The sequence below is a fragment of the Schistocerca serialis genome, chromosome 2, assembly GCF_023864345.2.
Source record: "Schistocerca serialis cubense isolate TAMUIC-IGC-003099 chromosome 2, iqSchSeri2.2, whole genome shotgun sequence".
Lineage (NCBI taxonomy): Eukaryota > Metazoa > Arthropoda > Insecta > Orthoptera > Acrididae > Schistocerca > Schistocerca serialis.
The window spans coordinates 38719513-38735672 of NC_064639.1; the positions used below are offsets into that span (position 1 = coordinate 38719513).

The following is a 16160-nucleotide window of genomic DNA, read 5'->3' on the forward strand; positions in this document are numbered from 1 at the left end:
TGCCTCTACGACATCCAGTCAGGATTCAAGGCTTGTTTTGCCCCTTCAATACAGACATTTTTGGCAACCACGAATTTGCTCCCAGTTTCGTAACAAATCGATCATATCCTGAGGGACTTACTGTTCTAAGTGCTGACACGGTAGAAGAAGGAGAAAATCAAATTCAAACACTGGAGGCCTCCACGAACCAAATTAATGACACAGGAGAACTGTGAGTTGCAGCGTTCGTGCAGTAGCTTGGAGAACGTTCAGTCTAGGCCTACTATTGTTTCTCCAAAACACATCATACCTTTCCCTAAGGCTGGACAAAGGAAACAACGAAGGAAGAACAACAACCGAAAGAGATGTTCGGCTGTCCTCACATTCATATGAAAGAGGAACGCGAAAGGGAAAAAAAGCAGAGTTCCACAGATGTCAGGAAGCGTCTTTTACAAGCTGAAAAAATGAAACTAAAAAGCACAAACAAGAAAAGAAAGCTCGAAGCAGTAACAGTGAAGGAGATGACTTTTTTGTTTTGCATGTCGTGATTCATTTGCCAACAGCAGATCCACGGAAAATGTGGGTACAATGTACAGATTACAAGAAATGCGACTGTGCGGCTGGTCCCGGCGGAGGTTCGAGTCCTCCTTCGGGCATGGTTGTGTGTGTTTGTCCTTAGGATAATTTAGGTTAAGTAGTGTGTAAGCTTAGAGACTGATGACCTTAGCAGTTAAGTCCCATAAGATTTCATACACATTTGAACATTTTGAACAAGAAATGGGCACATGAGAAATGTACGTGAGGAGGTGCCCATTTTATTTGTCAGAATTGCCAGACTGACTTTTCAGATTTACTTTGTACAGTCTCAATTATTTTAATTTTAGGGGTGTTATCAATAGACAGTTTTCAATGTAGGCTATTGTTATAGGCCTCTGATATTAGCTATTGAGTAATTTTTCGTTGCGTATACTGAACTGCCGAATCTTTTGTGTTATTAGTGTTAAATAGAATAGCTATATTGCAACCTTTGGCCTGAAGTAATTTGTGTGAGTACAAGAAGGATTTTGTTTCTTCAAACTCCTGTATTTTTCACGTAACATTAAAATGTGACAAGCAGCTCCGATCCCTGTGACAACCATCCAACTCCTGGGGACAGTAGTCATAAACACTGCATGATCGAAAAGGCAATGGTAATTCCATCACAATTATTATGAAGCCATAAATTATTTTTATAAACATTCTAAATAAATATATACTACAAGTTAGTTAAATAAAATTGCGAATATTTAAGGTGGCGACCGCGTAAAAAATTAAAACAAAAAAATTTGACTACTACACCCAGTCTCCCCTTCTTCCATCGAAACTGACCTCTTTTTCTTTGAACGTGCAGAATTTCAAATCTTTGCCTTACTAAAAAAAAAGTCGTGTGATGAGGGCCTCCTGTCGGGTAGACCGTTCGCCTGGTGCAAGTATTTCGATTTGACGCCACTTCGGCGACTTGCGCGTCGATAGGAGTGAAATGATGATGATTAAGATAACACAACACCCAGTCCCGGAGCGGAGAAAATCTCCGGCCCAGCCGGGAATAGAACCTGGGCCGTTAGGATCGACATCTGTCCCGCTGACCACTCAGCTACCGGAGGCGGATTCTGCCTTACTCACTATGGCTGTTAAAATTTTTTACGTTTACGTTTTCCGCGACTTCGTCCTCAACACCGGAACAAATTTTGCAGGGCTGTTACTGTGGGGGCAGACCCTGTGCGTGTGGCATGGAGCTGGACAGCAGGCCAGAGGCCGGGGGGAAAGCGATGCCCAGAAGAGCCCCGCCTGCCGCGACCACTGACCTGGAGTGCGTGCTGCGGCCGCTTGTGGCGCTGTCGTCGCTGCTGGGGGTGCCGCCCTGCCGCCCCCGGCGCCGCCCCCTTGCGGCCGCCTCGCGCGCCTACAGCCTGCTGGTGGCCGTCGGCGTCGCCTTCATGGGCAACGAGGCCGCCGTGAGGAGCACGCACGGCTACCACGTGAACTGCTACAGCTACTACGTGCCGCACATCTTCACGCGCGCCATCGTCACGGCCGGCGCCTGCGCGTCCGTGCTGGCCATGTCGCTGGCTCCCGGGGCCTGGCTGGCCAACTTCGCGGCGGAGCTCCGCCGGGTCGACGACCTCCTGGACCTCGACCGGTCGGCAGCCAACCGCGCGACCGCACTGTACGCTTCCGCCTCGTTCGCGCTCCTGCTGCTTCCTTACCTCGCGTGCGTAGTGTGGGACGTGTTATCTGACAACGACTTCAACGCCATGACAGTAGCCGTCATCATAGTGATCATCGTGGCGTATGAACAGTTTTTCATCCTCGGTCTGGTCATCAGGTACCGACTGCGGATGCTCACCAAAGCTGTCGAGCTCTCGTTCCGCAGTGAACTGGAGACCTTCAGCGTGCTGGACAGAACGAAGGTCAGTGGCCGACGACACTTCTCAGTTTCAAGGCCGAATTCTCTGAAGCAAACTACGTCGTCTCCGTCTTGTGAACACCTGTTAATGATAAAAATAGCTCACATGAAACTGAGGAAACTGGCGAGCTCTTTGAATGACAAGTACGCTGTGCCCATAACGGCAATGACAGTGCAGGCGTTCGTAATGACTGTGCAGGTCATTTTCAGCATTCTGGTGATCCTCCTGGATGAGGATAAAGACAATGACAAGGAAATCTTCGCAGATGTATCATACTTGGTAATGAACATAATTAGCATGTACAGTCTCACATGCTGCTGTGAGTCTATTGCTTCACAAGCGAGAAGAACGGTAGAGCTGACTGAACATTTGATTCTGGCGAACGAAACAGGTGAGTCCACAATATTTCTTCCAAACTAGCCAATTACCTGGCGTTGCTCGCTATTTCCTTCAATTAATCGTACATCATCTCCTTCCCACACTCTCCTTCTCATCACATCCCCATGGGTGATCTGACATCAGGGCTGTCACCAATAACCACAGTAATACCAAAAACAACGGACTCGAATGTCGGCTTTTTTCGAACGTTTTGTGTCATTCCAGTCCCCACTCCGAAGCCACTCCTGGTGGCCCTTGATGTACCTTTCTCCTACAGTATATTTTCGTAGATACTGAGTTATAAATGATAACGATTGACTGAAATTGCTCTGGGCACTTTTTACTCATGCTTGCATGTCGCCACTTTACCACCACCACTCCCAAAAATAGAGGTCTTTGAGGTCTCTTATACCAAAGGTAATTGTCTCCAGGTACTGAGCTCTACGTGTACCAAGTGTGGCTAAAATTTCTCTTGACGTTAATGAGCTATACTGGAACACCTACATAGAGATTAGTTTCATATGCAGGTCATAGAGCAACCATTCACCCAAGTTTCTTGGTATTTCCACCTTATAACAGGAGATATACATTCGCTGTAGCTTACAACGATACGACTAAGGAAGTATTCGATTTGTTGTCAGGAAATATTTGTCTTTAACCTCACTTTAACCCTTTCCATGTTTTTTCAATCACTCTGATCTTGAGTATTTTATGTTGCACTGAAATCTCAATTTCTGAAGCTCTGACTTAGTTTAATGGAAGTATTGATAATTTCCTCGCGTGAATACCACAACTTTTTGGAGAACAGAACATAAGGAAAGGAGACGGTTAAGAACGTCACATGCTGAAGCTACAGTCACGATGGTCTGAACTTGTTTCCAAAGATGGGGCACAAAATCGTGAACAGCACACCACAACAGTAGTTACCGATAGCCGCCAGTATCAAAAAACCTCTTGATTCGCAACTGGTGTACTACGCTGGCGCCCAGCTGTTACAGAATGTACTGGGCTGACGCAGTTGGGAGAGGATCGTGGAGACTTCTCGTAAGTTCCTTTACGAGATCATGCAGTGAATGTCTCAACTGAGCCAGGCTACAGAGTTACTGATTGGACTCGACCACAGCCCTGTCGCCCATACACTCTCATTTTTCCCAGGTTCTCCATCGTTTCCCTACAACACTGCTACTGAAAGACGAAACGGTTCCTCCGACTACACGCCAAGGACCACAAAAAAGCTCGAATTGTTCCACTGTTAAAATCCACATTACAAATTGCTCAAATGACCCTTGCTCTACTACCTGTAGATATAGTCAGAAGACTACAGGTATGCCGAGTAAATTTTTTTAAATTTTTAACTGGTGTTACTAAGAATGTTGCCTGCTAATTTACATGCACGAATATTAAACCTCAGATTACAAGCACGAATTAAGCGAAGAAGGAAAGGTTGGAACCCAAGAGAGATATAAAAGAAACAAACTTGAAAATAATACAATAAAAATAGAAGGGGAAGTAAATGAAGATGAGGTGGGAGACATAATACTGCGAGAACAATCAGACGAAACATTTAAAGACCTAATCGAAACGAAACCCATAGAATAGACAAAATTGGGTTAGATAGAGCAGCAATCAGTCGCAGAATTAAGTTGCTTTATTATGACATTTATAGTCGCAACGCAGATCAGATTTCGACCTGTGTCAGGCCATTATGAATGCAGTGCGGAATTGTAGCAGTTGTTCGTGCTCAAGTGAACGCTTACACAGTTCAACCATTGAACTGTGTAAGCATTCACTTGAGCACGAACAACTGCTACAATTCCTCACTGCATTGAAATCTTATCTGCGTTGTGACTATAAATGTCATATTAAAGCAACTTAATTCTACGTCTGATTGCTGCTCTATCTAACCCAATATAACCACAGTCGTTGCGTGCATCCACCCCATGGAGGGCAACCTGATAGACAATATTCCCTCAGAATTATATCCTATGGAAAGCCAGACATGACAACACTATTCCACTTTGTATGCAAGATATATGATACAGAAGAAACATGCTAAAGCTTCAAGAAGAATGTAACACTTCCTATTCTAAAGAAGACAGGTGGTTCCTATTCTAAAGAAGATAGGGACTGACAGATATGATACTACCAAACCATCAGATTAATAAGACGTGGTTACAAAATACTAAGACAAATTATTTACATAAAAATGGAAAAAACTGGTAGAAGCCGATTCTGGGAAGATCATGTTGCGTTCTGGTGAAATGTAGGAAGCCATGTGGACATACTGACTATATGACCTATTTGGGAAGATAGACTGAAGAAAGGCAAACCTAGGTTCATACCGTTTAGGGATTTACTGGACGTTTTTGACAGTGTTGATTGGACTACACTCTTTGAAATTCTGAAGGTAACAGGGGTAGAATGAAGGGATTGAAAAGTTATCTACTTGTACAGTAACCAGGTTGCTGTTATAAAAGTCAAAAGGCATGAAAGGGAAACAACTTGAGAAGGGAGTGAGACAAGGTAGCAGCTTCTCCTCGGTATTATTCAGTCTGCTGTGAGGCAGCTGTGAAAAAAAAAACCAAAGAGAAACTTGAAAAGAGCATTAAAATTTAGTGGAAATATATAAAAATTTGCGCATGGCCGATGACATTGTAATTCTGTCAGGGACGGCAAAGGAGACGGAAAAAGAGACCAGTTCAACGGAATGGATACTCACTTGAAAGGAGTGTTTAAGATGAATGTCAACAATGGTAAAACAATGGGAATCAAACGTAGCAGAATTATATCAGCTGATGCTAATAGAATTATATTAGGAGATGACAGACTAAAAGTAGTCTATGAGTTACCCTATTGGGGCAGAAAAATAACTGACAGTACTCAAAGCAGAGAGGATATAAAATTGAGACTGGCAATATTAAGAAAGGCATTCCTGAAAAAGAGAAAATTGTAAACATTTAATATATATTTAAGTATTAGTATGTATTTTCTAATAATATTTGTCTGGAGTGTGGCCTTGTACGGAAGTGAAACGTGAACGATAAAAAAATGCCCCAGGTTCGACTCCTCGTCAGATGCAGCGTGAAAATTCATTCTGGAAACAATCCCCCGGCTGTGGCTAAGCCATGTCGTCGCGGTAATCTTTGTTTCGGCCTGTTAGTCCCGCACGTTTCGCTGTAGAGCCTCCCCCAAGTTTGGAATGTAGGGGATGAGGTACCGAAGGAATTTAAGCTGTTCAGATTGCACGGATAGCTCAGTTGGTAGAGCAATTCCCTACTAAAGGCGGAAGTCCTAGCTTCGAGTGCTGTTGTAGTGGAGAATTTTGATTGAGCAAGAACTTTTAGATAAACGCATGCTCCGCTACAGAATGAAGATGCATTCTGGAAGCACTAAAGCTCTCAGGTGGCAGTTTCTTTTTGTCACAGACAATGGTAGCTCTAATCATTTACTTGCTTGCCGTTGATGTATGTACACGAAGCTACATTGACATCCAACCATGTCTTCTGCGTGTGTTATCTTAATTGTCAGGCATTGTATATTTTACATTGTGTTTAATTTTAGAAAGCGGTCTCAGTTGCTCTTCAAATTGTTCTCATTCAATCAGTCGGCACAGACCACTGAACATCATTTATTTACGCGATGGAACTGTCTTCCCAATGCAAGAAACAGTCTCCTAGTGGAACAATTTGAATTCTTCATAGGACCTGTACTTTCTTCCCCCCTATGGCCAGTTTATGCCCTGAAACATGTTCGAGATTGTGGAGCATCCAACCAGACGCTGTAGGTAGATTGTGGAGTGCAGAGAATTTTCATAGACAACAACCACATGGTTGGCTGAAACAAGTACAAACTTCCTAAATTGGTTGTAAAAACCAGTACCTTCTCAGATTATTTCCCTGTTTGTGAAGTTTTCATGACAAGGGACACACCGCCCTTCATTAAATGTGTGTGTGTGTGTGTGTGTGTGTGTGTGTGTGTGTGTACGCACGCACGCACGCACTTGTGCTGTGGCTGCCGAAGTGTGTGGACGCTCTGTGCTGACGCTGCCGAGGCTTTCCTCTCGCTCGTGATCTTGTAGCGACCGGTTGCGCGGGTTCACTCATTGGGCTACTCGCCTTGCGTGTTCTCACTCACCAGCGTTTCTCTCTCTCAGATTCGACAACAGCCTGCAAGGGCCTTTAGGGACTCGTGTGGCAAAATCCACGTGGCGTGACCCCCCTATCTAAGAAAGCAAAAAAACATTGGTGGCTTTCTAAAGAAGTAAAGTTGACGTGTTGGGGGTTACGACATGGAGGAGGAGCCGAAACGAGACGATCACTTCGCCGAGAGGCAGGACGTGGCAGATGAAGGTCCAAGGGAGGTTTCCCGGGCGACGGCAGCGTCTGGCCCCGCACCACCGACGAAGACGACGAGCGAGAGTGTTGCTCGCGGCCGCCGGATGGACGCGGAAATTTCCGCGAACGGACGGCGCCGCGCCCGCACAATCTCAGGAAGATGACGACGCACCGAGCCGCCGATCCCACTGACAAAGGAGGAAATTGCTGCCACCATCGTCAGGCTGACCCCCGAGAAGAGTTGCATCTACATGCGGCGTTTGGCCATGGGCACCGAAGCGGACAAGGAGGAGGTACTTACGAGACTCCGTTCCCTGGTACCCGTGGGTCGCGCCAGGTAATTGCATGTCGCAGTCGCCACGACAGCTGCCGCCCCAGCAGTCGCACCAGCCGTGCCGGCTACAGAAGCCGCCACGCCCGCTCCAACGTCCAGGATGGCAACACCCGACGAGCCTGCTCAGGTCGAGCAAACCTCACGGAAGCGCCCAGCCGCGGCCGTAGAGGACACTCCCTCCTCCCAGGCAAGTTCCGGTCGCGCCAGGCGGAAGAAGAGGAGGGTACGTCGCAGGACGACCGCATCGCCGAGGTAGCCAGACGAAGAAGGCTTCATCGCGCCCTCCCGGGACCACGCCGACTAAGGCGACGAAACCGCCCCGCCGCCCGCCGCTGATTACCATCCAGTGACGCGAGGGCTAAAGTGAGCTCAGACAGAAGCTCTACTCCGTCGTAAAAACGCGAAAGATGATCGCGGAGACCGACACATACAAGGTCAGATCAGAGTGTATAGAGGACCACGCGAAACTCATGCAGCTCTGTGAGACCGAGAAGTGGAACTGCCTCACGCAGAGCACGGAACAGCTGAAGCAGCTGAAGGTCGTTTTTCGCCACCTGCCGCTGAAGATGGAACCGGCGTTCCTACAGCGGCAGCTGGAGGAACTCGGCTTCAAGACCCGCCACGTCGGCCTGATGAGGTCGCCCAGGACCCACAGGGACATGCCCCTGTTGCTTGTGGTATTCGTCGACAATGTTGACAAACGGAAAATCGTCGACTTCGACGTAGAAGTCGAGCCACTCCGCGCAAAAGGCAGACGAGCCCAGTGCTTCAACTGCCAGCGCACGGACCACGTGGCAAAGTTTTGCAGGACGCCTTAGCGCTGCTGCAAGGGCGCCGAGGAGCACCAGTCGCGGGACTGCCCCACGAAGAAAGATCGGCCGGCGTGCTGCAACAGTAACGGGGACCACGTCGCCTGTTATCGACGATGCTCCGCCTTCAAGAGCGAGAAGCGTGCCAGCCACGTAAACCCGAGTCGCAGCTTCGCGGACATCGCTAAGGAGAAGCCGGCCGCCCCCTCCGAGAGGCCAGGGCCGCTGGCAGGGGAGGCCGCACCGGCACCGCAGCCGTCGCAGCTGCCTCTGCCGGCGGCACCGCCTGCAATCGAGGGACCCGGCTTGCCGGCGAACGCGGCTGCGAGGAGGGTTGCCGACCTCGCAGGGCGTTCCCAGACCGCAGCTACGCTGCCGACTAGGGGAAACTTCGCGAAGGAAGACACCATCGAGCTGGCCGCGTTTCTGCGGTCGCTCAACCAGCTGATGACGCAGCTACCGGTGCTCGTGGGAGTGGTGACGGCGGCCCTCCAGGCCACCGCCGGGAGAAGCCAGCCTTAAAATGGATAACGATCATATTTGTGGGTTAACCATTTGCACGTTCAACGTTCGGGGTCTCCACCCCCAGCAGGGCGAGTTTCGCCAGTTCCTACGGGATGAGGCGATCGACATCTGCCTTGTGCAGGAGACCTTTCTCAAACCCGGGGTCGACGTGCGAGCAGCAAATTTTTGCTGCTACAGACATGACAGAGCGACCCACGAGGGCGGCACTGCCATCTACGTGAAGAAGTCCCTGCGCACCACGGCCGGCGTTCAATGCGCTGGAGGCCACAGGAGTGGCCGTCAACACCACCTCTGGAAAGATTCTTTTCGTGTGGGTGTGCCAGCAGCCTGGCAGACCGCTAGACGAAGCCCCACGCCCTGCTGTCGCTGGAGGGGCAAGCTTTCATTGCCGTGGATTTCAATGCGAAACACACCGAATGGAACTCGCGAACTGTCAACCGCAGACGGCACAGCCTCTCCCGCGTTGTTCACCGCAACGGCGCGATCACCGTGGGGCCGTTTGACACCACGATCTTCCCTACACGGGCACAACCGGACGTGCTCATATTGCTCTTCTCAAGGGCATCGGGCAATTCGCGAACGCCGAGACGTGTAACGTCCTGTCCTCCGACCTCGTACCGGTCATTTTTGGCCTCGACGTGGTCGGAGCTTCTCTTCCAGAGAGCCGTCCGAGCTATGGCGTGCTCGACGCCGAGCGCTTTCGGACGAAAGCCCTCGAACTGCTCGAGGACGCGCCAAGCCCCGCTGTGGTAGGGGCAGCCGCCACCCTAGCATTCTTCACTCGAAAAATACTCCGAGCAGCAGAGGAAGCCACCCCGAGACATCGCCAAGGGCCACGAGACTTCTCGCGACAGCTATCGCGCCCTATACTGAACGCGACCACCGAGAAGAGCCGGCCGAAGTGGCCGTGCTGTTAAAGGCGCTGCAGTCTGGAACCGCAAGACCGCTACGGTCGCAGGTTCGAATCCTGCCTCGGGAATGGATGATGTCCTTAGGTTAGTTAGGTTTAACTAGTTCTAAGTTCTAGGGGACTAATGACCTCAGCAGTTGAGTCCCATAGTGCTCAGAGCCATTTGAGCCACCGAGAAGAACCGACTGTTTCGTGAACGGCAGCTCACTCCCCAATCAGACACGAAGCGCCGATTAAACCGCATGAGACGGGAAATTAAGGCTGCAGTCGAGCAACACCGGAACCAGGAATTGTGTCTACCCTCAATCCTGAGGATGGCAGTGCACGGAGGGTGGTAAAGTCCGTCCTACGCCGGCGACAGCGAATACAGCCCTTACAGGTCGGTAACGACTTCACCAGCGATCCCGACGCGAAAGCCAGCGTTCTTGCAGACGCATTTGCAGTGAACTTCACACCGGTGGCCGATGTCATCGACGACGACCATATACTGTGGGTCCACGAGTAATTACCAACCTTCCGCGCCGCAAGGGAGGAAGGCGACGTTATCGAGCCGATAACGGAGGAGGAAGTTGCTGTGCAGCTTCACTCGCTGAACCCCAAGAAGGCTGGAGGCATCGATGGCATTACAAATCTCCTGCTGAAGAACCTTCCTCCGGGATTACAACGGCAACTTACCAATGCTTTCAACGAGATCCTCCGATCAGGTGGAAACACTCGGAGGTCGTGGCCATTCTGAAATCCGGCAAGGACCCACGCGAGGCATCGAGCTACCGACCCATCAGCCTGCTCCCGTCCCTTTCGAAGGTTTTCGAGAGGCTGTACGGGAGAAGACTAATGCGACACGTCACGCAGGAGGGCATCATCCCTGACGAGCAGTTCGGGTTTCGGGAAGAAAATGCTACTTCCCACCATCTCCTGCGGGTGGTAGAACAGGCGATGAGGGCAATGGAAACAAGCGAATACTTTAGGGCAGTGTTCCTCGGCGTCTTCCGAGCGTTGACTCGGTGTGGCACGACGGTCTCGAGTTCAAACTTTTTGAACAAGGTATACCGACGTCCCACATGAATCTACTGCAGTCGTACCTGTCTGAACGAACCTTCCACGTGAGGGCTGACGACGGTACGTCCACAGACCGGCAGATACGTGCAGGAGTGCCGCAGCGGTCGGTCCTCGCCTCCTCGATGTGGTCCCTGTACACTGCCGACGCCCCGAAAGTGGCAGGAGTTGCACTGGCGCTGTACGCGGATGATACGGTCCTGTTTACTAGCAGCATGCTCGCCCAAATGCTGAGAAACTGCCTCCAACGCGGGTGCGATGCCTTGGGCTTATAGGCAACAAAGTGGCGGCCGAAATTCAACGCCACGAAGAGCCAAGCGGTTATCTTCACCCGAAGACATCTGCTGCAGGGCTTACGTCAGTCGAAATCCTGGGAGAACCTATCCCATGAAGTGGGACGGCGAAATACCTAGGGGTTACCCTAGGCCGCAGGCTAACCTGGAAGCATCACATCCTTGATGTAAAAGGGAGAGCCTTCGCGCCCTGTATCCGCTGCTAAACCCGCAGTCGTCACTGCCACCACAACACGGCATCACGCTTTACCTAACATTGGTTCGCCAACTGTTAGAGAATGCGGCCGTGGGCTGGGGGAAAGCCCCAGAAGCTCACATTGTGATTCTGCAGCGGATAAGGAACCGCGCCCTGAAGACTGCTATGCATATTCCGAGGCGCTTCTCGACGCGCCAACTCCACGAGGACACCGGGATCCTGCCTCTCCGAGACAGGTTCAGCGCCATCGCCAGGAAGTTCTACGAGAAAGCGGGACGTTCCCGCAACCGGCTCATCCGTGGATTGGGCCAACAACCTCATCACAGGCCAACCACGCGTTGGCATGACCCGCTGAGGGATTAAGTTTTACTAATCCCCCATCACAGAGTGTCTCTCTCTTTTTCAGGCTACACCAGCAAGGGCAGAACAACAAGAGTGGTAAGATAGTTTTCTCTCTCCCACAGGAACCGCAGGAATGACAAATTTTTGTCCCTATTGCACCACCTTGAGCCAAGGATAGGCTCGTCTTTTTCAGCGTCAGTGTGTGTGTGTGTGTGTGTGTGTGTGTGTGTGTGTGTGTGTGTGTGTGTATGTGTATGAGTACATGTGAGCGTTAGACATACAGAGCTGAGGTACTCATCCAACATAGCATGGTTACACACAGAAGCCCCAATCTCTCTTATCTTATCTTTGTAGTCTTTCCGCGAAATGTAAGTTGGCGGCAGTAAAATTGTACTGCAGTCAGCCTCAAATGCTGGTTCTCTAAATTTTCTCAGCAGCGATTCACGAAAAGAACGCCTCCCTCCCTCCAGAGAGCCCCGCCCGAGCTACCGAAGCATTTCCGTAACACTCGTGTGATGATCAAACCTACCAGTAACAAATCTAGCAGCCCGCCTCTGAATTGCTTCTATGTCCTCCCTCAATTGGACCTGATAGGGATCCCAAACGCTCGAGCAGTACTCAAGAATAGGTCGTATTTGTGTTTTATAAGCGGTCTCCTTTACAGATGAACCACATCTTCCCAAAATTTTACCAATGAACCGAAGACGACTATCCGCCTTCCCCACAACTGCCATTACATGCTTGTCCCACTTCATATTGCTCTGCAGTGTTACGCCCATATATTTAATCTACGTAACTGTGTCAAGCGCTACACTTCTAATGGATCAGTCAAACATTACGGGATTCTTTTTCCTATTCATCTGCATTAATTTACATTTATCTGTATTTAAATTTAGCTGCCATTCTTTACACCAATCACAAATCCTGTCCAAGTCATCTGGTATCCTCCTACAGTCACTCAACGACGACACCTTCCCGTACACAACAGCATCATCAGCAAATAGCCGCACATTGCTATCCACCCTATCCAAAATATCATTTATGTAGATAGAAAACAATAGCGGACCTACCACACTTCCCTGGGGCACTCCAGATGATACCCTCACCTCCGATGAACACTCACCATCGAGGACAACGTACTAGGTTCTATTACTTAAGAAGTCTTCGAGCCACTCACATATTTGGGAACCAGTCCCATATGCTCGTACTTTAGTTAGGAGTCTGCAGTGGGGCACCGAGACAAACGCTTTCCGGAAGTCAAGGAATATGGCATCCGTCTTATACCCTTCATCCATGGTTCGCAAGATATCATGTGAAAAAAGGGCGAGTTGCGTTTCACAGGAGCGATGCTTTCTAAAGCCGTGCAGATCCATGGACAGCAACTTCTCTGTCTCAAGGAAATTCATTATATTCGAATTGAGAATATGTTCGAGAATCCTGCAACAAATCGATGTTTAGGCTATTCGTCTGTTATTTTGAGGATCTGTCCTTCTCCCCATCTTATATACAGGCGTCACCTGCACTTTTTTCCAGTCACTCGGGACTTTACGTTGGGCAAGAGATTCGCGACAAATGCAAGCTAAGTAAGGAGCCAATGCAGTAGAGTACTCTCTGTAAAACCGTATTGGAATCCCATCAGGACCTGGTGATTTATTTATTTTCAACCCATTCAGCTGCATCACAACCACAGGGATGTCTATGTCCTCCATATGGGAATCTCTACGAGACTCAAACGGCCGTATGTTTGTACAATCCTCCAGCGTGAAAGATTTCTCAAATGCTAAATTTAAAATTTCAGCTTTCGTTTTGCTGTCTTCCGTAGCCAGGCCAGACTGATCAATGAGTGCCTTCGACCCGCTTACCGACTTTACGTAAGACCAGAATTTCCTTGGGTTTTCAGCAAGAACTTTTGCTGAGGTATGACGGTGGTAGTGGTTGAATGCTTCGTGCATCGCTCTTTTTACGGCAGCACGAATCTCTACTAATTTTTATCTGTTCTCATTCTCCCGATCTTTCTTGTACCGCGAGTGCAACTGTCTTTGCTTCCTGAACTTTCTCCGAATTGCGCTGTTAAACCACGGTGGGTCTTCTCTGTCCGTAACCCACTTTTTCGGCACATACTTCTCCAATGCGTGATTTACAATGTGTTTAAAATTTGCCCATAATTCTTCCACGTACATCGTACCGGAAGTAAATGAAGTCGATTCATTTACTAAGTGGGATGCTAACAACTGCTTATCTGCTCTTTCTAGTAAGAATGCTCTTCTAGCCTTCTTGACCGACTTTTTAATTTTCGTAACCATAGTCGTAATGACAACATCATGATCACTAATCACTGACTCAACACTGACACCGTCGATGAGGTCTGGTCTGTTCGTGGCTACTAGATCTAAAATATTTCCATTACGCGTTGGCTGTCGATTTAGATGCTCAAGACAGTTTCCGGATAATGTGTTCAAAAGCAATTCACACGACGGCTTGTCTGTACCATCAGTAATGAATCCATAGACATCCCAGTCTATACTAGGTAGGTTGAAGTCGCCTATAGAAACGTCCCACTACCTGTTTCGAAGAACATCTAGGTGGACTTTTATTCGACAGGATGATACTGGTCCTCTACACAGAGCGTCTGTATTTGCACATAAATTTGAAGCCAAAATTTAAGAAAGAAGAACCCATCGAGTGCTATTAACTGGGTCCCTAGAAGGTTTGTGGAGTACTCGTGGTCACGGTAAGGATGCCTTTGATTCTCATGATAGAAGATAAAAGACCTAAGCCCCCTTCGCTAAACAATGCAAGCACACACCATTCTAGTTTGGTTATTACCTTATTACACTTCCTCCAATTGATAATGTTCCTTATGAGAGCAAGATTGCCCCGTCCTTTGCATATCTGTGTATTTACCTGTAGTCAACAAAGGCCAAGTTTATGAAACCCTCACAAAATGTCGTTACTTTTCTTGTTTCCAAAAACGAACTGAGCTCCTAAATGTGTCTACTCTCTATCGTAAAACCTCCTGTAACGTTTACTTCAGAACCAGCTTTCAGTCTGGTAGCCAAGTTTAATTTTGGAGATCCTGCACGATTTGCCGTAATAACTGTGACATAGGATTTTCCTGATAATTCTCCTGTGAAACAGTGCTAATATGATAAGTTCTCCAGTTCTTAAATGCTTCCAGCTTCATTGCAATCAGCATGTGAGGAGACACATGCCTACAAACAAAAATGCTACTGACAGTGTTTGATATAAAAACAAAAGATCCGTTGCTGTAGAAGGTAGAAATCTAATGCGTTCTCACGTCTAGAGCACCACCAATGTCAAAGGTTTCACTTTGAAAATTCCTCTTATTTTCTACTCTAGTACTCAATTTACTGAACGCTGACTAACCTTGTAATGTTCCCAAAATACAAGGGGAGTTTACTTTGATGTGGGACATCGTGGAATATTCTCGCTTCAGCCCTTATAGTTTCATGAAGCTCCGATAAGTGGCAGCTCTATACGTTGCCTTCATAATGGCGTCTGTAACGGACTGTTTTCAAAGCAGAGAGCTGTCACTGAATTTCTTTTGGTGGAAAACCAATGCATCGCAGACTTTTATAGGCACTTGGAGAATGTCTATGCAAATCTAGCTATGAACAAAATATTGGTGAGTCGTTGGACGAGGCGTCTATCGTCATCGCAACGAAGTCGCGCAAACCAGCCCGATCTACCGCTTGCCGGCCGGTCGCACAGCTGCGGCTCTTGCGGTGTTGTCACATTCGAGGTTATCGACGGATAAAAATCAATCACCTCGCTCCTCAGCTGTATTCTCTGTAGGTAGTACTGACAAACTCGTTCGTCAGTTGGGGTACTCAAAGGTGTTTACACACTGATTTCCTCGCCGACTAACAGAAGACCATACAGAGCAATGAAGGACCATCTGTACGGAAGTGCTTGCGTCTCACTAGGCTGAGAGTGACATTTTTTAAAAATTTTTTTAACATCGTCACAAGCGATGGAATACGAGTTCGTCACAACGAACCGGAAATTAAACTGCTGTTTATATAGTACCTCCCCACCACATCTCCTTATGGAGAAGAAGTCTAAAGCCGCACTCTCGGCCAGTAAACTCGTTGTGACGGTCTTCTGGGACTCTGAAGGGGTCCTCCTTAGTGGCGCAACGTTGAATTATGATGTGTATTGTGTACTGTATTACTCTCAGGAAACTGAAGTAGAGACTTCAGTGTGTTCGTCGCCACAAAAATACAAAGGAACTCCTTCTCCATAACAACGTAATGTCTTACACAAATCTGTGCACCCAACACGACCTCACAAAACTTCACTGGACTGTTCTTACTCATCCACCCTACGGCCCGGATGTCGCGCCTTCCGACTTCCATCTCTTTGGTTCAATGAATGATGCACTCTGGGGGAAGCAGTACGTGGATGATGGGGAGGTTATTGACGCAGCTTATCTTTCCCTTCGACGTCGATTAGTGGTGTAGTACCATGCGGGCACACGCCCTCCCAGTAAGGTGGCGAAGACAGTGGCATTGAACGGAGACTACGTTGAAAAAT

General features: G+C 48.5%; 1 protein-coding gene across 1 annotated transcript in view; it reads left to right on the plus strand.

Annotated features, from left to right (window-relative positions):
* Positions 1–1955: 1955 nt before the first annotated feature.
* The window catches only part of LOC126455425 (uncharacterized), a 154086-nt gene continuing 139881 nt past the window's right edge, over positions 1956–16160 (plus strand). The window contains exon 1 of the mRNA XM_050091175.1: positions 1956–2817. Within this exon, the coding sequence (XP_049947132.1) occupies positions 1956–2817 (862 nt within the window). The remainder of the gene's footprint in view (positions 2818–16160) is intronic.